This window comes from Aspergillus welwitschiae (genome assembly GCF_003344945.1).
Source record: "Aspergillus welwitschiae strain CBS 139.54b unplaced genomic scaffold BDQ94scaffold_10, whole genome shotgun sequence".
Taxonomy (NCBI): domain Eukaryota; kingdom Fungi; phylum Ascomycota; class Eurotiomycetes; order Eurotiales; family Aspergillaceae; genus Aspergillus; species Aspergillus welwitschiae.
Genome location: NW_020798704.1, coordinates 248,006 through 272,019, shown reverse-complemented (window position 1 = coordinate 272,019; position 24,014 = coordinate 248,006). Strand labels below are relative to the sequence as shown.

Sequence of the window (24,014 nt, the reverse complement as noted above, 5' to 3'; positions counted from 1 at the left end):
GGCCACGTCAAGCGGGGTTGCTGCATGACGCCAACCGACCTTTGCGAGCATCGCCACGTTTCCATCTCGAGGATAAATGTCAACGGGGCTGATATTGTCCGCATCCGATGAAAGGGCCGAGCAAATGATCGAAACATCGAATTAATGAGATGTTAGATCAACCCGAGATTATCACCTTTTAGACAATATGTTATCTCTGTTCAGGTACGGTTCAATCAGTATGCTGTCGCTGGTTACAGAAATGGGGACCTCTCAACGGAGTGTTATCCACCCCACCAATAACACATCAAATCGAACTAAACCACTACTTTAGCGTGAGGCGATGCACTGGTGCTGCTGGCTTAGCTGCGCAGCCTTGCGGCTCGATCTGTCGTGTACATCCATTGATCCATCCCTATAACTCACCTCGAGACCCAGTATCAGCACACTTTTTTTTTTTTTTTACCACCATTGGATACCATAGAAAATGGGCAAAAAGGAGAGCCGGAAAAGCAAGAATCGCTCTACGAAGCTTGCAAGGGTGCTAAGTGTCTCACCTAGATATTCCGACGACGAGAAAATCTGGCCACCCAATGAACCAAAACACATAAGAGAGATTTTCTACAAACTATGCGAACGCTTTGGCCGAGATCGAGACTTTAGCCGGGCCCCAAAAGACGAGAACGACCGTACGCCGCTACACCATGCAGCACTATCATTGACATCAGATGACGATTTTATGTATAGCTGGGGATGGAGATGGGAGTGGCTGCTCAAGGGATTCGAAAATGATGAGCTGAATGCGAAGGATAAAGATGGTCGTACCCCCATTTCTTATGCAGCTGAGATCGGAAACATGACGGGTGTGGATAAATTGTTGAAAATTGGTGCTATCCCTTGGGACTGTGACAATAATGGACGGTCGCCCTTATCCTGGGCAGCTCAAAACGGCCGAACAGAAGTAATTCAGCGACTAGCTCGGAGAGTTCGTTCCCTTGATGACAAGGATAGCAAAGGTTGGACACCTGCCCACTATTTCCTACAGTGGCTCGGAACTTGTCCAGTTGAACCTTATTCGACCCAGCCCAAGGACTATAGCGTCGTTTCACTTAATTGGGATGGTACGCATAGCGCTGTGGTGAATTCCCCGGAGCGGCAAAGACCTCTACAGAATGAGAGCGCATGGAAAGAAATGCTATTCGGCTATACGAGCGCAGCCGTATTAAACGAGTGTGACGATTTTGGTTACACCTTATTATCTCGTGCTGTCCAGCTCAATAGGTATGTATACGTCAAATTACTCCTGAAAGTCAAGGGTATTATTATAGACTCGGCAGACACCGATGGAAAAACGCCGCTTTGGAGAGCCATAGAGGCTGGAAATCGCGGTATTGCTTATCTGTTGTGGGGCGGCGACGAGGTTACTCTGAGGCTACTTGCTACGAATGCTCACGAACCATCTGACCATTTGGAGTGGCTTATCACGAACGGCTACTCGATGGTCAGGGGCCACGGACAAAATCAGGAGACAGCGATTCGAATAATGTTTGATATCCCCAACCTTGCTGTTATGGAGCATCACCTCAAACAAGCTCTAGATACCGAGGTAGCTGAAAAGCTCAAAGCGGCAGAGTCGCCGGCGAAAACCATTGAGGCCCTACCAAATGATATGCAGCTATCCTGTTTAACGCAAACAGACAAGCGTGGCTATACACCTCTCGCTTTGGCAAGAAAAAGACGGCTACTCCCTATTGTACAGCTGTTTCTTCGATACCGTGCCGAAGTCTATCTTTTCAAAGATAAAGCGGATTGGTTCAGTCTCTTGCAAGACAGTCAAGATAAGCGAGACTTCCGCTATCCAGAAGAAGCGTACCCAAATGTGTCATTGGAGCTTGTACGGAAGAAGAGCAATGTCCACCTGTTTGACTTCTACGACGCGAGGGACGTAACACCAAAAGGCCGTCTCGTCGAACGGTGCGATACTCTACAACATCTCTGGTAAGCCGTATTCACCGTCACATCTCGAGAGCTACTAACAAGAAGAATTGGCAGGGTACATAACAGCAAGCAGAACTGGATAGCTTCTCTGAAATATGGCCTGTACCATGAGAATGAGTCTTACGCATATAGCTCCGTACATCTTGACACCGACCTGTCCGAGGTAACTTGCGTATTCTCTGCCGAATTCCCTGACACGAAAGAAAACTTTTTCAAAAGACATACGCCATTCCAGTCTGAGTATATTACGAGCTACAAATGCTGGTGCGTATCGTGGACAAGACCACAATACCCAGACGCAGAAGGCTACGAGCTACCAGCATACTACAGCAGTACCCTTTCTTGTGGCCAGATGCCCGAAGGTGACGACAAATTCCTCCAACAATATATCATTGAGTTATTCCAAGAATGGTCTCGCATATGCGATGAGATCGAGACTCATGTGATTGGTCATGTATATCGGATCCCTACCTCGGCTTTTGTGTGCTATGCTGACACTTTCTGGTCACTAGTGCCATGGTGATGAGATCAACGCCACTGTTCTCATTACTGATCTATCTGATGATTCACGTTACTTGGCAACCATCCAGAAGGCTCTGCAGGATCAGGTGAAGGAAATACAGGATGTGATTGATGAGCATCGCAGGGTGGATGAACGCCACCTTTCGTATTTGGGGGATTCAGAAGAGGATCTTAAATACTTCAAGGCAACTATCAATGACCGACTGGATAAGCAGCACGAGCGTGTGCGGGATCTCCGTCAGATGGTAAGCTAGCTATACCATCGACATAGTTTAATCCTTCTTACAAGATCAGGAATTTGCTAGGCTTTCCGTTGAAGAAACGGTCTTCATGAGACGCATCAGTCTCATCACTGTGAGTAGCGGCTCGTCTCCATTCATCTAATTTGCGCTTGCTTTTTGGCTGACAGAGGTAGTTTATCTTCTTACCATTGATGTTTGCATCGGTACGTACCAACTATTTCGGATTCTATATTCCCTTTCCTTCCTTCTTAGCCCGGCTAATTAGCAACAGAGCCTATTCGGCATGAACGTCAACACGCTGCAAAGCAACCCGGACTGGCGCTGGTATATTGTTTTCGGTGCCGCATCGCTTCTTTTGACCTATGCCTTGTGGAAGGTTTCCGATCAAGTTAGTTACTAGTTATCTTGGAACTCTACTTCGTTTCCCCAGTCCACAATTGCTCTCTCTCTCTCTCTCTCTCTTTTTTTTTTTTTTTTTTTTTTTTTTTTTTTTTTTTTTTTTTTTTTTTTTTTTTTTTTTTTTTTTTTTTTACCGTGCTAATGCGTTATCAGAACATCCGATTATCCCAGATATGGTCTGAAATGCGTGCGAGGAGGGCTATGAAGAACAAGAAGAAGGATTGCGAGGGCTAGAGGTATTATCGTGGGCCACGCTGCTGATATTTGCTGTTGTCGGTTGGTGGGGGTAGATGTGGACAATACTTGTTTTGTCTTCCTTATTACCGATGATTGTCGAGATTGCGTGGTTTTTTTTTTTTTTTTTTTTTTTTTTTTAGGAATATCGTCTTTGTGCTCACAGCGGAAAGACATATGCTAGAATGGCTGTAGCAGAATTTTTGGAAGCGTTGATATGCGATAAGACAATTTAGTTTTAGATTGCAGTGAGAGTTATACACAGTCAAGTAATATTGTGGACTCAGTAAGCTGGTCAAAGTCTTCTTCGCACTTATACAAATTAAAGAAGACACAAAGTAGAAGAAGTACAACGACTATCGAAGCGAAGATACTACATACAGACGGATAGAAGTCCTATCAAAGGACCTTTCAAAACACCAACTTGCTCAATCAACCCATTTAGAAAACGGGCATCTTGAAAGCATCAAAAGTGTAGTCCCAAGTAGCAAGGGACTTGGAGTCATGAACACAAGAGAAGCTGGAGTTGCTGGTCCAGAGGGGACGAGAAGGCCACTGGCAAAGCATCTGGGTCTCACCAGCATAGTAGCCGGAGGAGACGGTGGCGTTGAGGCGGGAAGGCTTGTTGCCGTTCTCAACCCAGTCGATCATGATCTCCATGTTGTCCTCAGGGTAAGGACCCGGCTGGAGGTCGTTGGTACCGCAGTGGGCAGCGCCAGGGACGAGGTAAAGCTGGTACCAGTCGGACATCTCCTTCAGGGACTGGGTGTAGGTAGTGTTGGGGTACATGGCCTGACGGACGGCCTGCCAGTAGTGGACGGACGAGGCGGTGGGGATACTGGGGTCGGATTCACCGTGGTAGTGGATCATCTTACCACCGGACTTCTGGAAGGTGGTGAGGTCGGGGATGGTGGTCTGGAGACTGTCGATGTAGCGGATCATACCGATGTTCATCCACTCGACCAGGGTGTCGTAGGTGACATTATCGAGGTTCTCCAGGTTGTCGATGTTAAGAAGCTGCACGAACTTGGTCACGTACTCGCCGCCAGTGGAGGGGATGCTCAAAGTCCAGGAGTCAGTGGTGGAGTCATACTCGGTGTCACCGTCAGACAGCTCGGCGGCGATCTGCCACGAGAGGTAGGCGCGCTTGCCGTTGGAGTCGTGGAGACCGTCGTAGATGGCCTGGGCGAGGGCGACACCTTCGGCAGTGACGGAGCCATTCTGGGCGGGCTGGTAGCTAGTAGTGCTGCCTTCGGCGCGCTTGCTGAAGCCGAAGCCCAGGGAGGTGTAGTTCTCTGCAGCACAGTAGTAGGACTGGCCGATGATGGAGGTGAGATTGAAGTTCAGCATGCAGAGGTCAGTACGGGAGACAACGCCATCGGTACGGCCGTCGAGAGGGTCACAGGCTTCGATGGTAGCGTTGACGATCTTGTCAAGCTCGCAAGGGGGAGGGTAGTAATCCATGGTATGTTCGATAGTGGCAGGGAAGACGTGGTGGACCTGCTGCTGAGCAAAGCGGAAGGCAGGGGCACCAGCGATAACACCGTCATATTCATCTCCCCAGCGCTGAACCTGACTCATACCCTCACGACCACCATCGGAACAGCCCTCGTAGTAGGTGTAGATCTTCTTGTCGCTGGAGAGGCCGTAGAAGCCACGGGTCAAGGGCTTGGCGATCTTGGTCATTTCACCCAGAGCCTGGTAGCCAAACATGTAAGTGGCATCCCAGTTGATCGAGCCGTTGCCATAGAGGACGACTTCGTCGTAGCTGTAGGAGAAGGCGTCGTAGCCGGCATCGGTGGCACCCGAGGCAGCACCGTACTCGAGACCGCCAGTAGCATCGCTGGAGAGCGAGAAACCACCACCACCGGCGACGTAGAAACGGTTCTTGAAATCAGAAGGAGCAGGCAGGGCGTACTTTACGACAACCTTGTCACCCTTGCCGGTGTGGGTGTAGGTGACAGTGACGTTGCAGTAGTCGTAGGAGCCGGAGCTGCCCATGCCAGAACTGGCATCGGTGACAGTGTTGGCAGTGACGGCAGAGGGGATCAGGTTGATGCCCAGGAGAGTGCCGTTGGAAGGAAGGGCGGACTGGACATTGGAAACAGTGCAGAGATCGGACAGGGAAGTAGCCTGGGTAGTGGCTGCTGCCAGAGCAGCGACGACTGCGCGAGTGGACTTGCGCATGTTGAGGGGCACTAAAGAGTGTAGAGGTGAATTGAATGAGCGGTGCAGACTGTAAAGACTGACTGAAGCGTCTGAGCAGAAAAAGTCAATCGGGGTGGCTGTTGGACTTCTTATATACTACAACCAGCTACCCAATATTGGGGACGTACCGTGATAGCCGTCTCCTGCGGTCCGAGTGGAGTGAGAAGGCTATTCATCGGCTGGGTCCACCGGGCTTGACATTCTGCAGCAGAAATTAACTCAGATCGTAACACTCGTCACCCGATTGCGCGGCCCGGAGCAGAACCATCCAGATGATGGGTTTGGGTGACATCAGTAGATCACTGTCACAGATGGCTCTCACATCTCAAAGCCCAGTTTGATAGAATGCGCCTGGGAGCGCTGGGATCAGATGAAAACATTTCCCCAGTCTGCAACACAGCGAGACGTGACTGACCACGTCCATTGTCTGCCATTGCTGCTTGCATGCTGCCAAAATTGGTCAAACGGCACCTGAAACCCCGAGACGAATAGCAGGGACAATAGCAGGGGATGCATCTAATCTGCATCTAATCAGGGCCTGCGCCAAGAGGGTTCCCTATGGTAGGGCGGTAATAACCTTATCCGGGTGGAGTCAGTAAATCTCCGCTCGAGCAGTCGGGCACCTTGGCAGGCCACGGGAGGGCTAACTAGGGTCTCGGCTTCTAGGACCCTTTTCGGCATCCGCATTTGCCTGGCTGACGATGCCACCAAGATGTGAACAATATTCGACGCATATACAGGATATAATATTAACGATTGAAGCTGAATGATTTACTCATCTCCCACAAGAGCAGTTCGCAAAGGCTAAGCTTTCGGCTCCTGCGCGAACTCGTGCGCCAAGCTAACTAGGGTATGGCTAGTTAGTGCCAAGTCGAGGCTTCGTCAGCTCAGTATCATGTTAAGGTGGCAGGTACAAGACCCCCCGTCTACTTGGTAGCCTAGCGAGAGCCGGGTTGAGCATTATAGATTAGTCGACAAATTCGTCATACAACACACACCCTATAGTCGGGGTGTACTAAACTCTTCAGCGAACTCCGCAGGGAACCCGCAAACCCCGTGGTCAAGAATACGTACTTGGTCCGCGCCGCGGGTGGCAGATGAATCCTAGTCGACCCTGCTCGGCCCTGCGGTGAAGAAGATGATATCGATACTCAAATGTGCTGATCACAATATTGTTTCTAACTTTTCTCACAAAGGACTTGTTGTAGATTTTTACCTAGAACGGGGTTGTCTATCGATCACGCCCTACAGGCTTGTCATAGGCATGAACACAGGGAACCATGAGACCATTCAACTTCTGCCTGCTGTCTTGGTCCAGAACCTGGTTGATTCAACAGTCATTAAGACGGCATACAGGAAGTGGAATGCATACGTATGCCCATCATCAGTGTTTGGCTCCTGAGACTCTGGAGAGCCGATAACGGCTGTTCCACAATTTAACCCAATCTAAATTGGTTGCCCAGATGATCGGCGCTTCCGCTTAGTCATGACAAAGCCCCACTATTCAGGGCAAAGCCCGTCATGTAGACGTTACCATTGGCCAATATTTTAACCAGCCCAAAGCAACCTTTCCAGAACAGCTCCAGTCGAGACTGCCAAGATTTTGGTATCTTTCCGGTGGCACCAGAAAATAGTCTACTAACCTTGTAGGAGTACCTTGCACGACGTCCTCGACCCTACAGAGTACACTTGGAAACGTGAACCCCATTGTTCCCAGTACACTATTTGGCAGTGTTTCCGTTTACGCTCAGCGATCGGCCGCTTATGAACCTAGAAGTATCATATTTTTAGCATCGCCGCTCCATCTTTCCCTATGTCGAGTCGACTTGGCACACAGTGTGCTCCATATTTACCCCAAGCAAATATGATACGATTGAATCGGTGTCTAAAGCTACTCCTGACTAGCTTCTCGGAGATATCTAGCCTTCAGTCGGACTAGGTAACCTAAAGAGTCTCCTGGTCCAGCTTGTGCCGGCGGACAACCGTACTACCTCATTTGTGCGAGGACGCCGGCAAGTTTGCAGCTGCAGAAAATCACCGCAATTCCATGAGGTTTGAGAGAGGAAGGTATGCTCGGTGGCTTCGAAGTCGGTCACTACTGACTTACTTCTCAATTCAAACTTAGCCGTATAATTGAGTAACACGTCGAGCCGCCCAAACTGCGTCGTGAGGCCCTTCAGATTCTTGGCGTGGAACAACCCCGAAACTTCATTTGCTTTATTACCTCACCCGTATGCCTTCAACTACCATAGGAAAAACTGTGTGCCTCAGGTTCCCCTCCTCTTCTATCTACCCCTTGTCTTCATGATCAGACAACACTGGAAAGAGGAATGATAATAGCGCGGGGCCCGATGAGTTACGCGTCACAGCGATGTTTAGTTGTTTGTACCATTTAAGTTTACAAAAATCACATGTGTGGTCTACCCTATCCAGCTCTATGCAGGCGAGCGAGCGAAGGCACCAGTCAAAAGAGCCCACGGTACCTAACCATGAGATATGAATCCTGACATCAAGAGAGCTATGCGTGAGCAATTATTGTTGCCTATATAGATATGAACGTAATCTCCCAGGCCCAGGCTCTATATGTGCGGACTTCGGCAATCTGCACCCAGAAAATCGCTCATGTTCGAGAACGATCCATGTGTCAGCTTGATTGCACATGTGTCTCGATACTACCAGAGAATATTTAAATTACTTCCATTCTCGGACCCACTCTGATAGATAAATACAGACGCCTTATCGCCGTGATCCTTCTTGCGCCCCGGTCGCTGCCCTATCACTTTATATACCTCGAAGTCAAATGAGGCCTCGCTAATATACGCAAACAGATGAACCTCAAAGAAAGACATAACAACGCCCTAGCTTCATCCTAGCCATACTGTCTGTGAGTATGCATATAACGGTGAGATGGTGAAAAGCTTGACCTTAGTTAAAATGCCTCACGTGCAAACAAGTTTCACTTAACATAGGAACAAATACCTGCCAGATAAGTCAGTCAATGTACACTACATTCACTCCCTACTATAGTAACTCATCCCGATTTACTGGGCTTTGAGGTCCGACTCACCCTAGATACACCTATCTGAGCGCCCTCGTGTATGAGATTTTTCGATTCAGGAAGCAGGCAATGACTGTATTTTCACAGATGGGAGTCTAGCTCCAGCACTATTCTTTCACTGCGGGGGTGTAATGTTTCCTTCTTGGTGACGAGGCACAAGTCGAATCCAATTTGTCGGTGGTAGAAGAGGATACCGGCTTTCTATAATAGCAGCACACTTTCAGTCAGCCCGAAAATACTAATCGAATTGTAGTAGCTACCGCATTTAGACTTGTGATCATGGTCAGAAAACCACGGAGTGTAACTCAAATTAGTATGTATAATTCATTTTAAACAGTCGACTTAGAATTCTCTTCTCGAGCGTGGCATTGTAGCGCATTTTAAGCCACTCTTTGTTGGTAGAAGAGCGTATCTGCACCCCGAACTGTCGGACGAGTAGACGGGCACACCACGCTCTTGGGTGCGCGTTAGCCATTTGGGGAGCTAGGAAGAGCCCGAAGGACTTCTTCGACAGGCTCAGGAGTGAAAGACACTTCGTTAGCGACGTCAACCACCATTACGCTGATTGAAGGGAGCTTCATGATCCTAGATGTCGACGAGCGTAGGACTGTACTATATATAACGAGCGACAAAAGACTAATGAGAGGATATATAAACGAGGGGACCCGAATAGTGCTCTGATGTCTAGTATCCGTCGCTTCGTTATAGGCACATGCGAGCTTCAAGACTCCCTCAAAAGCAATGTGTTAGGGGTAGGATCATCCTTTGGATGGGAGATGGGTGGGTTTACCCCGACATTCGAGCGGAAATATATTTTCCATTCTTGCACTAGTCACGCTTGCTGCTGGTGCCGCTGCTCCTGTAAATACCGGCTCAAGGACAGCGAGAATGTGTGGGTGCTGTGCTCTACTGCAGTAAAAGACTGATGTAAGGAATTAATTAACACCACCCCTAAGAATGCTTATAGTAGACAATCCCCTATATTAAAATGTATGTAGAAAAGCCCCAAATTAACCAGTTGGTCAATAATACTGACCAGTTAGCTAAAGTCACGTGTATTAATGTTGAACTATTGCTATACCATACTATGGCTATATTCAACTTCCAAGCTTTCTAATTAGTTACTTTATAGTATAATAAGTTATATAAACCTAAATTTTCTAATTAAAAGCAAATTTGTATGAGAGAAGCTCAGAAGACCCAAACTTAGCAACTGCTCAGTATTGGAGTCCAAAATAATTGAGCATATAACATTTATTCAGACCAGTGATTGAGTTGTTCCAAGTGAGGACTCCCTATATTAGTGTTTTACGATATCGAGAAAACCATAAAGTCCAAGATACGCTTCACATAGCAATCCCCGGCAAAAGGTTTGAACTTACAAAAAAGTTCACCTTAGCTCGTCAGTTAGATGAACCATTTTAAGATCCGTGAGCCCCCTCTTTATGAATCTCTTTTTCCAAGTGTCCCCTGCTCTAGATGTTACCTAAAAGCTACATATATATCCACTGCCAAACGGTCGTAATGCTACTGCTGTCGGAATACCAATTTCCTCAGAGTTATGTATTGTATCATCTTAGCAGCATTCGGATGTCCCTATCCAGTAATGCGAATACGAGCTGCCCAAATTAGGTAGAAGTGGGGAAGAAGCTAGTCAAAATAAATGTCTTAGAAAGGGACAAAGATCTAGTACTAGTTCAGAAGTTAGTCAACATGAGGACATGAATATAGTGAAGCGTGTGATTTGGTCTCATAACTACCTTGCCCAGAGGTTATTACCTCCATTGAAACCCCAAACTGACCACCGAGTTAAACCAAAAGTCGCCTCTGGGGGCTGAGTAGTAGGCTATGTTATGGTTACTATCCGCCATAAAACTGTCGGTGCAACAGTTCGAAGGCCAAAGGAGGAGAAACCATTCAAACGTCTTGATGACCTAGTATTTTTTTTTTTTTTTTTTTTTTTTTTTTTTTTTTTTTTTTTTTTTTTTTTGTTCAGGACCTGGACCAGACAGCCCTCTACGGTGGAAATCTCCAGTCTCTTGGATATGCGATATTCAGCGATTAGAATAAAGTGTCGGCCGTTCAGACTATGAAGAAATTTCGTTCTGTGAATCATGACACAGGATTCGACCCTGTGCTCGGTTTCATTTCGATCAGGAACCAAAACCTATATTCTATGCCACCCTTGCGAGGAGTAACCAACATGATGTTGTGCATCAACATCTACCACAAGTCACCAGGCCCCGTCCATCGAACATCATTATGTACAGTTCTGCCACTTGCAATACGAGGATATTCTATCTTCGAGCAGCAACTATAGGTATGGTTGCTATTCTTCACCCCCACAACAACATTCGAAACACATGAGTCCACAGCATCTAAAGAGTCATTATACCATCCAGAGCTGGACAAAGAGACACAACGGTCACAAAGGTCAAACTTACACTCCACAGCAAACCTCTCCAGCCTCGCCACCTCCTCGCATGCTCACTTCTGTCGATCCCGGCGCCGCAGTCTTCGATTGTGTCAGTACACATCGACTTCAATGTCACGATGGTCGATAAGGGGCGAATCATACGGGAACTTTTGTGCTAGGAGCTTCAGGGGCAGTCGGTTGCTGCATGGTCACCGTCTCCGGATCCCAGATATGGTTTTGCGACTCTGGTGTAGGGGAGCTGCCGAAGGGTGTGAGGATCCAATCGAAGAAGTTCATCATCTTGTTCGCTTGAGGGTCCGATGGTAAGATGATGGTAGAGCGTGGAGTTCGAAGGCGATGAGAATCTCTTATATAGTGTCGAGTAAGGATAGTTTCATATGTCTAGTACCCCTGAGTTTTCAGGAACCATGATAGTCATATTACTGTCATTTTAAAGAGCGTTCTCTATCATCTGCTAGGCGCTGCTGTCTCCACAGCAGATCCACTATAAAACATATGGTGAGGATATGGTCGCAACTAGCGATCTCCTACGAGATTGAAGGTCGGTCAGGCTGAGAATCGTGATTATGGAACAACCCGGAGTAGAATCCCGTCTAAGGCCGAGTCATAACACAACATTGACTTGTTAAGCCTTATGAAACTCTCTCGTGCTTCAATGCAATAAGCCACAAAGAAATGTAGAGCCTGCAAATCCGAGGTGAAAAGTGCATGTTACCTACAGGTAACACCAAGAGAAACATACGCGCCTTGGCTGAGGGTGTGGACACAAGCACAACCTCAGTTGAGCCGAGTACCTGAAGCGAAAAATACCCCAAGCCGGGGTCCAGTGATGAATTTGCACCGCATCTTAGGAGATGTTGAACCATCCAGAACACGTCCTAGGAGCTGGTTCCAATAACTTGGTCGACAAGGTGGGTCCACCCGGTGAGCAGACCCACAGACTTTCTAAAACCAGCCTTACTGATTGGCTTGTTACTGAATGCGAATGCGAATAGCCTTTTCAAGATTAGTGGTCTTACTTTTTGCACCAACTTTGAAGCTGCTACTACGTAATGAGTAATGTCTGTGCAAAAATTGATTCGTATTCCGTAGACCCTGAACATCAGCCCAGTAAATCTAGGGTCATCGGGGTCCATCAGGGCTAGCATAAAATCTCATTACTTTCACCACGTGCTACTATCCCACTGGCTTGTTTGACCTTGGTTTGGAAAACACAAGCTAGCCATTTAACATTACAGCCAATCAAGGGACTAGTAACCCAAGAGGAACTTCTATTCGTAGTATTCTTCTGACCTACCATGGAACAGTGTAGCGATGTACGAGCAGGCTGTGAAGGAACAATATTCACAAGAATGTTTGGTTTTTTGAAGCTCGTCTTGAGCCCCAAGACCCACTATTGGTGTCGACCTCCTGTCTGCACTAGCTCACAGAGTGAAATCCCCTGGACACGGTGCTGATCCAAGCTGTCGTGGTACCTTCACCGGCTTGCTTACGTGGGGATCTAGACTATGTCTCCCTCAACCTTCGGAGCGAGACACAGGAGATCCTCGTTAATATTAGCTCCTGGTGCCGTCCCATAGCTGGAATGTAGGGCTGTGCGAAATTTCGATTCCACTATTTGGTTCCTTTATCATAGCTGTCTCTCTAAATTCGGACATTGGCTTGCAAAGGGCAAGGTTTAATATAATACATAAATCTACTTATAATGGGACACAGGTTAGGACACTGTGCATGAAGTAATTATTTATACAGATAAAGAAATGCAAAAATTCCATAAAGGCCAATCAGAGCCACGAGAGCCTCGTTGCTCGTATCATTCTCCGCACTGCTCAAGTGCAACGGAAGCTCTCAGCCAAAGAGATATTACCACCAATGTATTCAATCTGGGAAGGATAGGGGCACAGGTTTCGGTGGAGACCAGTTCCGAGCGACGGGTATTCCACAGGCAAGGTGTCCGGGGCGGTGCCATTTTCGACCCAACGCTGAAGAGCCTTCATGACGGTGGTCGGCTGGCCGCCGAGGCCGCCGGCGCAGTGACCCAGACCGGGGGACTCGAAGAAGCGCCAGAAGTCCTGAACGTCCGGGAAGAATGCCCGCGCCTTGTTGTAAAGATATTCGGTGCCCTTCGTGGGGATGCTGGGATCAGCCTGTTTGGTAAACGCACGGTGGGTTAGTTACTGTCATCAGGGGTTTGGTAACATATCGTTGGGAAGGGGCAGAGGATAGGGAGAGACACGTACCATGCCATGGTATGTCAGCAGCTTGCCTCCATTCTTCTTGAAAGCCTGCAAGTTCGCATCATCTGCGTTCCAGGCGCTACCATACTCTGAAGTGATGAGGTTGAAAAACTCCTGGTACTCCTCGTGCCTCAAGCCCATGGTGTTGAAGCTGATATTCTTAGCGACAAAGAGATTAAACCATTCATCCTTGGTGGTGGCGAGCGATGAGATGTTGGTTCCCGGTTGAGCACCAAAGGTACTACCGATGTCGGACCCCGGGTTGTATCCAAACCAGAGCTGGTCGCCGTCAGTGGTATGCGCGCCCGACCAGGCAGCCTCAGCGATGAGCGCGGCGCCCTGACTGAGTGCAATAGTACGGTTCAAGGAGTCACAGGTGAAAGTCTTGTTCACGGCAGTATAGGGGTTGTAGTCACAGGCGGTCATGTTGGAGATGAGTCCATCTACCACACCATCGAGGGGGTCACAGTACTTGACGGCCTCGCTTGTAAGGAAGTCCAGTTCGCAGACTAGCGGGTTCACGTTATGCCAGATGCGCATGAGAAGAGGATAATAGAGCGAAGAAGTGAATTTGGTGAAGGATTGAGCGGGGGCTGAGGCAGCAATGCCATCGTATGCAGTGGGATAGCGCTCGGCGATCATCATTCCCTGCCGGCCTCCCTGAGAGCAACCGCTCCAGTAAGAATACTCGGGGGCACGACCGTAGAAGCTATTTATAAGGCTCTTGCCAATGATGGCTTGGTCACTGAATGCACGGGATCCGAAGTTTTCCACTGCAACCCAATCAACATTGCCCGGGCTGGTGAGCGCCCATTCACGGGGTCCTGTAGTATCCTTGCCCAGTCCTGCATCGGTTGTGGTTGTAGCAAATCCTTCCCCAATTGCACCCCCCATGAAGAACTCGGACAGCACAAACCGGCCAGCAGCCCAACCACCACCTCCTGTTGCCTGCAGGCGGCCGTTCCAGTTGGCCGGTTCGGGAAGCCAGGTCTCAACAGTAATGTTATCCTCGTAGCCGGGATGAGTGTATTTCACGGTGATGTTGCAGAATTTGGCATTTTCAAGGTCCACAGTTCCTCCGTTGTAGTTGAACGTGGACGAAATGTAATCGGTATAATTTGTGACCCAAGCGGCTGAAAGAGAAAGGATCTCAGCCCCGTACACGACCGGGGTCTGAAAGGCCGCAGGGGAACAAATGGAAACAGTTGACATGGCCGCTAAAGAAGGAAGGCCAGGAACATACGAAAAGGAGTGTTAGAAATGAAATGAGTGTTGCAGATGCACACAATTTCTTGGATGAAATAGTCCTTTTATACCTCAGCGTCTGACGTAGATGGGGTACAATCCATAGTCAATCTTGAAAAAAGAGTAGGGGGATAGTGGAGCTCCAGGACCGAGTGGCTCTTCCCGAAATGGATGTTCGTACTCGGGCTGAACAGCAACATGCCGGCTCCACTTTAGATACCAAACTATGTTGCCCTGTGGTTGCGCCACCGGGTCTTCGAGGGATTTAAGCTTCCAGCCACAGTGAAACCGCTGGTCATATGCATTGACACCTGAAGTCGTCATATTTTGACCAACTACCCATCAGTGTCCACAAACCTCTGAAGTCTCCGGCCTCCCTAATCTGCTTCGAAAGACGCACTTATTGCTACGTTTCGTCTACCAGCCATGCACCTCTTCCAGTGTACATCTGCACCCTCACACTCGTATCCTGTAAGTCCTTATCCTATTTGTCCACCAAAGCCGATACTAATGAATACTAAGTGCTCGGAACCCGAAATCTTGCCATGTTTATTGTCATCCTTGAGCAATCGTGATATACTAGATGCTCATACGATACATCTCATATGCGCACATATGGAAGGAGAAATTCATGCTCTTCAGATGGAAATACAAAGACAGTGGCAGCTTCTCGATACAGCGCGTCTGGAGTCATGGGAATACTTTGCACTGGAGCAAAGATGCTTGGAGATACAGTTGGACTTGAACAGATGCCGAAGGCGGTGCGAGGAGCTGAAAAGGCTACATCTGGATTTGGTACAGGAGGAAGCGATATCTGTATCTAGCAAGAGGTTACACAGTATAGTGTAAACAATTCTTTTCTGAGAAAGCAAGTTTCAATGTTTTTGTTCGGTGCTTCAAATTTGGAAATATCATATAATATAAAAATTCAGTCTTTCTCCGATACTGTCTGCAATCGTGCATTCGCCATATTCTATGTGACCGCCACTACTGTGGAAGACGATGCTGCTTTCCTCGCTATTCCCTCTTGTTTGCAATATATACATCGACTTCGGTATCCAGATACTATACTAGAAGGAACGTGTGCTGCTTCATGACTGATCAATTCCAGGGCAAACCCCACTTCCATATATAATCGCTAGGAATCCTTCCAGACTAACAGATAAGCATCATCGTACATGCACCCCAACCTCAGCATAAAAACCCCATATCAAGGCCGAATACTTCAGAATTTTCAAATTTTCAAGAGCGATCCCCTTACCCAATGGCCAAGCTGTGCAGACAACAGTTTATTCTCGTTCATAATAAACATTTGCCCATTGCGGCCAAATGAAAAATTAGCCACGCCGCTCTTGATGGAAATCTTCCCTAGCAAGACACCACCGGGCGACCAGACATTAACACCGTCCCCGCAGCCAGCGTACACATTGCCTTCCATATCGGTCTTGATCCCATCCGGGATACCGTTAGCCGCCATCGCGAAAACGCGACGGTTCGTCAGGAATGGCTGGCCGTGGTAGTTGGTGATGTCGAATGCATAGCTGGATGGTTCCATATCAGCCAAACTATAAACGTAAAATAGTATACCATGCTTTCGAGTATTTGGAAGAGTGGAGAAAGAACTATCAGGAAAGGAAAGAAAAGAACATACATAGTGGAAGGCTTAGTCGGATCCGTCGTTCCATCACCAACCGTATACGCCGTATCAGTAATATACACTACTTTCTCATCCGGAGAAAAAGCGATGCCATTCGGGCGACCAAACCCATCCGCGATGACACGCACATCCCCGGTAGTCGGGTCATAGCGATAGACTTGGTTCGGCAATTGCGGCGCAGGCCGGATGCCCTGCTCGTATCCGTACGTAGGATCAGTGAACCAGATGGAGCCGTCGCTGTGAACGACCACATCGTTCAGGGAATTGAATTCCCGACCGTAAAATCCACTGATCAGGAGCTCGGATTGATATGGCGGGTCAATGGACATTTGGAATAGACCTCCAGACTGGTTGAGTGTACCCTGACCGCAGAAGAGAATGCCAGAGTCGTGATTGACGCCTCCATTGGGCAGAGGAATGGTGGTGTTGATTATTTCTGATGTAACTGGGTTGGTGCTAAGGGACACTTTAGAGATCTTGATTGTTGACTGATTGGTGAGGGGATCGGTGAAGATGTTGCTGGTCATGAAAAGTTCGTCTGTGGATGGGATGAAGACACTTGCTTCGTGAGCGAATGGGAAGTCATTGTTCTCTAGAAGAACTTCAAGTTTTGGGGCATTGCCCGTGATGTTGAGAAATCGACTGTCGTAGTATTCGAATCCTGCGGTGGCCTGGGAGAGCTCAAGCTGCACGCCAGCGATGGACAGATTATGGGCCATGGGGATGTTGGCCACGGACAAAGGTGATGTATGCTATTTTTCCAGGTGAACAGTCGGGGATATAGAGTGTTATATGTTCAGTGGTTGGTTATATCGGAGGTTTCTCGGCTGATCTGAAGCCATGGACTACGCCAAGATTGGGGATGAGCAGCCAGCAATTTCCGCTTCAAGGGATGAAGCGGGAACATTGTGGGCGATCGTCGCCGTAATCGGCCCGACACGGATCCTTCCAGCGACACATCTAGATCGTTGTTCCTAGGCGGCTTTGGAAGACTTGCCTCTTGGTAGATTGTAGTTCTATGGTTTGGCACACAACATCTTTTATGGGTTGTGGGAAACTTGAGCAGCAGAGTTATTTCGTAGGTATCTGGCCAGAGCCCGTATAGTTAACTATACTAGCAACTAACAAGACTAAGTAGTTTAAGGATTACACCCACCCATCATTCTTTTTAAACCATATCTTTACGCATTCTGTGCTGATGTATCAAGTCCGCCGCTCTTGAATAGCCCGGCTGTCTGTCTATCCACAGCGCTGGCAGCCAGTCACTACCCTTCAAATCCGTATCGATGCCTTCTGCGGCAAGAAGTGTTTTCACAATCTCTAGGTGTTCGTGAAACGCTGCTTTTGTTAGGGGTGTTCCAGAGTTTGGGTCTGCCCCCGCTGCAAGTAACTTCTTTACCGCCTCCAGATTACCGCAGTTAGCTGCTAGCGCCAATGGCGTCCATCCATCCTCGGTTTTGACATTAACATTCACACCCGCAGCAAGAAGTAATTTGAAAAGTTGGACATTGTCCTGACGAAATCGTAATAGGTATGCCAACGGAGTCCATCCTTCACGATCGGCAATATGTGGATTTGCTCCTGCTTCTAATAGAAGCCTAAATATCTTCGCATGTCCCTCCACGGCTGCCCTCGCAAGGGGGGTCTGTCCTCGGCTATTCCCGATATCAGGCATGGCGCCTGCAGAAAGCAGAGCTTCAACCACTACTTCCGCCTTACAATTAACCGCATTCAGAAGGGGTGTGCCTCCATATTCATCACTGCTGTTGACTCTGATGTCCAGTCCTGCTCCTGCAGCAATAAGCGCTTTAACTATTTTCACATCATATCCATAACTCGAAGCCTGAGTGAGTGCTGTCTCCCCATCAGTAGTTTGGATGTCAATCTCTGCACCTTTAGCAATAAGGAAGCTAAGAACCTCCCAGCTTCTATGCAGTACAGAGTAAAAAAGTGGTGTTTGTCTCCAGTTATCTCCCATATTGATTTCTGCGCCTGCAGCAACAAGCGCTTCAACCACTTTCACATTTCCGGATCCAACAGCGTGTATGAGTGTTGTCGCTCCAACGTTATCTGCAATGTGAACATCTGCACCTACAGCCAGAAGTGTTTCAACAATTTTGAGCTTTCCGTATTCCGCAGCATATATGAGGGCAGTCGCACCGTCATTATTTCGGACGTGAATGTCTGCACCTGCAGCAAGAAGCGCTTCGACGAGTTCCAGATTTCCGGATTTCGCGCCATACATGAGTGCCGTCGCTCCCATGTCGTCTCGAGTATGGATGTTTGCACCTGCGGTAATAAGCATCTTGACGATTGCCGCATAGCCATAGTTTGCGGAGATGGACAGCGGTGTCTCTCGGCAATTGGCTAGAGAATTGGGGTTCACCTTTCCCGTGCCGAGCAGTAGTGAGACTACTTGCTTTCTTCCAGCCCCTGCTGCTCTGGACAATGGAGTAAATCCTTCAGAGTCTCTAAGATCTGGGTCAATTCCCGGGGTAGCAAGCAGGAATTCGACTACCTGTTGCAGACCACGTACTATCGCCCATGACAGGATGGTCCAGCCATGATTATTCTGGGAATGAGGATCGACACCTTCAGTATTGAGTAGTAACATCACTATTTTCTCATACCTTCCTGCTGCTGCTTTGATGGCCGGGGTCTCTCCCAAGCTGTCTCGATGACCTGGATTCACCCGCTTGGTGGCAAGCAACAACTTGACTACCTCTAGATGCCCGTATTGTGCTGCAATGCATAATGGTGTTCCACTCCAATGGTCCTGCTCGTCGGGGTTGACCTCCTTCATGTTGAGTAGCATTTTCACAATCCCTTCATGTCCTTCTGCCGCTGCGTGCCAAAGCGGGGTCCTCCCATCCACACTAAAGTTAAGGTTGACTCCCTTCGTAGAAAGTATGATTCTGATCACAGCCTCATGTCTCAACTTAGTTGCTATCAATAGAGCGAATCCCGCAATATCCAACGATTTTGGCGTGTGAGCTATTGCTAGTGACAATCGGGCTGTTGTCTCTCGTTCATTCTCCGCAGCCCATAAGAATGCGTTACCCATACGATAATACATATCCCACTGGTAAAGCAAGGTGTTGGTGCATCGATAGAGCCGCCGACTTGTTTTTGCAAGGTTGTTCCGATCTTTTGCGGTATTTAGGCAGTCTGCGACGCACTGCAGGACCTCACCAGGTACTTCGCCTAGCATTATGAATGAATTCGTTTGTTGAGCTGATGTCGGGTTGGGAATAGTAAGACGTGATATGATATTAGATATTGTGAGGGAAATGAGATACCTGAAGTCATATAAATAGACAGCAGTTACTTACGATACTATCACCTGGTATACACTAGGTAAACTCTGACTGCCATGTCGCCAAAGAAACCCACTAGTGGTAAGCCAACTGGCTTCTCGATATGTGGACCATTCCACTTCTCTGGTTGCTGTCATTAGCAAAAAAGACAGATCTTGCATGGCATTCTCCGATGTGTACATGACCCTCTGGGAAGTACGTATCCAAATGAATGTGAAAATACTGAAGATAAGGTTCATTAAAGCGTACAAACAAAGAGGGCGGGTAGGAGTGACCTTTCATTGAAGTGGAGAGCGAACCCGAATCAAGTGGCAAGTGCCTTCCTTGACAAACCCTTTGGACTCGAATTTCCGAAAACTATTGCTGTCATGACAGTCCCACCTTGGATAAGATACAAAAGGTTTCATCCATATAGGCATCTTCCCCGCCATAGCGATGGTATCTACCATAGAGACTCGTAAAGAGTATTTTGTTTGAGCTACTCCATTGTTTTCACACGGCCTTTATAACGATGATCTGAGGAATCCTTGAAAGACTTTTGGAAAAAGGGTCTTGTTAAGAGCCCCACAAAGCATTATCATGAAGAGACTCACAACTGTATTATCGCTCATATTCTTGGACTATGAAATGTCTCCCTGGCGGTCGTTTATTAATTCTAAATTTTTAGTACTTCGTTGTCCTCCTACAAAACCCTCAATCGTCTCCATTGATGCTTTTTTTGTGGACTACCGCTAGATAGGCTGGATAGGAAGATGATATTGCGGGGCTGTGGATGTGGACAGTGATAAATGGAGCCTACCATAGAACAAATGACAATATCCATCGTCTCTCATGAAATCATTAATGTTAGGTGTAATCGCACTTAGATCCTCATCGTATAGGCCGTTCACATTGGGAAGACCGTAAGACGAACCGAAGAGAACGTTCTCCTACATGACTAAAACTATAAACATGATTTCGCTACTTACATCACTACTAGAACGTAATAGACCTTGCTAAGCATTTAGGTGTGCAGATGCTGCCTGATCGGATGACGCGTCGCGACCTTTTTAAGGCTCTAAGCACTGCGGATGTGGGTACTGGGACACTCCATCGTGGCCTTATCTAGCTAGTACCATAAATGCCCGGCGATAGCGCTTGTTGATATTAGTGCATAATGAGCGAGAAGCACGCACACTGCGCGCGAGCAATATTTCGTAATTCAATATCCAGCGCGATGAAAATTGACCAGAGTTGCCAGTCACTGGATTGGTTAAACCAATCGGTGTTGCTCGCTTTGCCGTAGAGGTTCGTTCTAAGCTCTTCTTTTCTTCTACATCAGTATTCCGCGTAAGCATGCGCCTACTTGGATGAGCCTCCAGTGAGTCATCCAGATATGACAGATGGCGGATTTAGTACTGATTACGGGTGGGGCCATGAATATCATGCCTCTCTGAAATGAGAAAAGCATGTCATCGCTACGAGCCTCGAGACCTATTAAAGGATTATTGGGGAAAATGGTCAAATATTTATATCTTTACATGGCCATATCTTTGTATTATGTTATGTTGTAGGAGAGTTTGTCATGTTCCGTTCCGCTGAAGCACTCTTTCCAAGGTCATCGAAGGACACCAAAACCTCCCCAATCCTTGACTGATTTCTTCGTTCGTTCGCGCACCACTAACAATTCTTTACCGCCGCCAACCATGCGATTCCAAACCTGGCCCTTCCTCATTGCTGAACTGGTGCAATTTACTGCAGCCGCCAACATCACCATTCTCGGGCAAGGGGACCTGCACCAAGATACCGCAGATTCCTTTCTATCCTGCCTCAACGCAACCGGCGTTCGCTACCGGCTATATATCGACGCAGGTAGTACGGTCGTCCTTCCGCCCGGAAATCGCACACTTGATACAGGCGGAGTCGATGAGTTCCTGTTGCACTGCATGATGATGGCATGTGGGACAATGGATATTGCGGCGGAGGACACAGACGAGGATAACGAGGAGCATATGGCCAGTGTTTACGCGTCCATTGTGACTTACGACTGGCTCGTCGATCAAGGTGCTCGGGGCTTACGTGCGATTGGTACCAGGCCAGCTAAGACCCTGGAGGATGTTTTCGTTCGCGATGAGGAGACCGATGTAAGTTCGGGACAAGAAACGAGTTTATTCAGTTGCGTTTACACTGACTGAGAAACACAGGAGTAATATGCACCATTCGGCTTCTACTCCGGCGCGATACATGGATCTTTCGAGTTCAGGGAGAAATTCAAATCGCAGTCTAGCGGCGCCATGATATCCAGTTTCAGCCCAAAACAGCCATGTCGAACTGTGAGGGCTCAAAAAATCCAGTGCAAAGCATCTGTTGTGAATGTCAGGTTACCAAGGCCTTCCAATGATAGAAAAATGCCTAGATGTATATACATTGTCTCCTAATGGCTGCCGAATTAGCTGGCTCGAAAAGACTACTATCCATATTGAAACCATTTTTGATATGCCTGCTGTTTGTATACCCTGCACTAGGAATCAAAAAACCGGTAGCTTTTATCAAATTCGAAAGTCACGTATGTGTCGCGCAGGTTAGTATTGCATTGTTCAATCCATCTGCATGTTTGGCGGGCAAATTTGAACATTAAAGTAGTATCGGAGAATTCGACCATAGACCAGAAACGAGTCAGTCAACCCTATTTTGTAGGCGACTCCCGGCAAAGGGCTTTGCCACTCCAGGAACTGGAACGCCAAGGTTCCCCGATCTCGACTCCAACCCCAACTCCACATTTGCCGTTGCGGGGAACCGAAAGTTGGGGTAGAAACCATCGTCTACCAGCTAACCGAGCTTACGCCCGACATTTTGGTCGTTCAAGACTTCCCACCAGTATTCATTTCACGTTTCTTTTCCTCCTTATAGACTCCATGTACGGCTTATAATAGACCTAGATTAGAGCGGACATGGGAATACAGAATGAGGGGCTAGAAGCTCCAAACGAGCTGTCCAACGAGCATGACGAACACCTCCAGCCACCAACCGAGGCTAGTTCAGAGACACAGCCGATGCCCAACGGAGGACTGGAAGGTTGGCTCAGTGTACTGGCGGGCTTCTGCGTCTTTGTCAACTCCTGGTACCTACACCCATCACCAATCCCCAAACACAGTCCTAACATCCAGCAGGGGCCTTATCAGCTGCTATGGCGCTTTCCAGGAATTCTACCAAACCGTCCTCCTCCCGGACGAATCACCTTCCACGATCTCCTGGATCGGTAGTATCCAGGCCACCCTGATCGTGATGGTCGGTATGGTGACCGGCCCCCTAGTGGACTCAGGCTACCTCCGACCCTTGATCGTCAGCGGATCCTTCCTAGTCGTATTCGGGATGATGATGCTCAGCCTAGCAACAGAATACTACCAGGTTCTTCTGGCACAGGGCTTCTGCGTCGGAATAGGTGGTGGCATCACCTATATCCCAGCAATGGTAGTCATCTCCTCGCATTTCACCACCAAGCGTCCCATAGCCATTGGCTGCGCTTCTATCGGATCCAGCGTCGGTAGCGTCATCTTCCCCATTCTCTTTCGCCAAGTCCAACCCATCATCAATTTTGCCTGGAGCGTCCGCTGCATCGCTTTCATCAACCTCTTCCTCGCCCTCATTACCTGCGCTATCCTTTGCCGTCGACCAGGCAAGAAAACCCGCACGAGAAGCCTCATCGAACTCAAAGCCTTGACTCACCTCCCCTTCATGCTTCTCTCACTCTCCATGACCTGCGTCATGCTCGCTTACTACGTCCCTATCTTCTACATCGCCACCTACGCCCGCTCCGCCCTCAACACCCCCACCAGCCTCTCCTTCTACCTCGTCTCCATCACGAACGGCGCCTCCGCCTTCGGCCGCACAGTACCTTACTTCCTCGCCTCGGGAGGCACCCGCATCAAACCCATCTTCATCCTGATCGCCTTCGTCGCGGCAGCCGCAGTAGTCATGTTCACCTGGATCGCGACGACAAACACGGCGGGGTTCATCGTCTGGGCTTGTTACTGGGGTTTCGTGAGCGGGGTGCTGGTCACAGCTCCGACTTCCATTGTCGCCCATAAAGCATTCTGTCCTGATAGTGACTTCCTCGGGACGAGGATGGGCATGATGTGGGGGATTAGTTCGTTTGGGTCGTTGGTGGGCACGCCTGTTGCAGGGGCGTTGGTGAACTTGGAAACGGCGGACTTTGTTCGTGCGCAGGTGTTTGCGGGTTGTTTGATGGTTGGGGCGGTCGTGTTGCAGGTTTGGCCGGTTGTTTGTGTGGTTAGAGTGGATAGAGGGGCGGGGAAGGTGCAATAGTATAGATGCATTGGTTGAAAACTAGATGCTATGGTAGTTTACTAGTGATAATCAATATATTGAGCCTAGAGCATGATATCCCTGTCATCTATTAACTCGATGCCTCGGAGTTCGCTGGTCGTGGGTTTATCCTTATCCGTCGCTATCTAACCTACATTTGTATCCTTGTCCATGCA

General features: G+C 48.3%; 7 protein-coding genes across 7 annotated transcripts; 2 read left to right on the top strand and 5 right to left on the bottom strand.

Annotated features, from left to right (window-relative positions):
* Positions 1–466: 466 nt before the first annotated feature.
* Positions 467–3,374, top strand: BDQ94DRAFT_168750 (uncharacterized protein; the record flags this gene model as incomplete). The annotated part of the gene is made up of 7 exons (XM_026771142.1): positions 467–1,977; positions 2,032–2,431; positions 2,490–2,744; positions 2,794–2,853; positions 2,915–2,944; positions 3,013–3,129; positions 3,294–3,374. The coding sequence occupies 7 exons, from the start codon at positions 467–469 to the stop codon at positions 3,372–3,374; spliced, it is 2,454 nt and encodes an 817-aa protein (XP_026628092.1).
* A 276-nt stretch (positions 3,375–3,650) lies between these two features.
* On the bottom strand, positions 3,651–6,016 carry BDQ94DRAFT_177209 (putative tannase; the record flags this gene model as incomplete). Its single annotated transcript, XM_026772847.1, has 3 exons — positions 3,651–5,619; positions 5,711–5,750; positions 5,905–6,016. The coding sequence occupies 3 exons, from the start codon at positions 6,014–6,016 to the stop codon at positions 3,816–3,818; spliced, it is 1,956 nt and encodes a 651-aa protein (XP_026628091.1). The 3' UTR covers positions 3,651–3,815.
* A 5,064-nt stretch (positions 6,017–11,080) lies between these two features.
* BDQ94DRAFT_168748 (uncharacterized protein) lies at positions 11,081–11,356 on the bottom strand (the record flags this gene model as incomplete). Its single annotated transcript, XM_026771140.1, has 2 exons — positions 11,081–11,155; positions 11,219–11,356. The coding sequence occupies 2 exons, from the start codon at positions 11,354–11,356 to the stop codon at positions 11,081–11,083; spliced, it is 213 nt and encodes a 70-aa protein (XP_026628090.1).
* Positions 11,357–12,823: 1,467 nt separating this feature from the next.
* BDQ94DRAFT_177206 (putative feruloyl esterase) lies at positions 12,824–14,663 on the bottom strand. Its single transcript, XM_026772846.1, has 2 exons — positions 13,318–14,663; positions 12,824–13,224 (listed from the first exon to the last, which is right to left on the bottom strand). The coding sequence occupies exons 1-2, from the start codon at positions 14,524–14,526 to the stop codon at positions 12,907–12,909; spliced, it is 1,527 nt and encodes a 508-aa protein (XP_026628089.1). The 5' UTR covers positions 14,527–14,663; the 3' UTR covers positions 12,824–12,906.
* Positions 14,664–15,793: 1,130 nt separating this feature from the next.
* On the bottom strand, positions 15,794–16,941 carry BDQ94DRAFT_177202 (SMP-30/gluconolactonase/LRE family protein; the record flags this gene model as incomplete). Its single annotated transcript, XM_026772845.1, has 2 exons — positions 16,211–16,941; positions 15,794–16,100 (listed from the first exon to the last, which is right to left on the bottom strand). Exons 1-2 carry the CDS (start codon positions 16,933–16,935, stop codon positions 15,794–15,796), a joined length of 1,032 nt encoding a protein of 343 aa, XP_026628088.1. The 5' UTR covers positions 16,936–16,941.
* Positions 16,942–17,384: 443 nt separating this feature from the next.
* On the bottom strand, positions 17,385–19,019 carry BDQ94DRAFT_168745 (ankyrin repeat domain-containing protein; the record flags this gene model as incomplete). Its single annotated transcript, XM_026771139.1, has 1 exon — positions 17,385–19,019. One exon carries the CDS (start codon positions 19,017–19,019, stop codon positions 17,385–17,387), a length of 1,635 nt encoding a protein of 544 aa, XP_026628087.1.
* A 1,962-nt stretch (positions 19,020–20,981) lies between these two features.
* On the top strand, positions 20,982–23,838 carry BDQ94DRAFT_177201 (putative MFS monocarboxylate transporter; the record flags this gene model as incomplete). Its single annotated transcript, XM_026772844.1, has 7 exons — positions 20,982–21,032; positions 21,087–21,656; positions 21,800–21,865; positions 21,929–22,097; positions 22,182–22,320; positions 22,457–22,633; positions 22,683–23,838. The coding sequence occupies 7 exons, from the start codon at positions 20,982–20,984 to the stop codon at positions 23,836–23,838; spliced, it is 2,328 nt and encodes a 775-aa protein (XP_026628086.1).
* Positions 23,839–24,014: the final 176 nt, after the last annotated feature.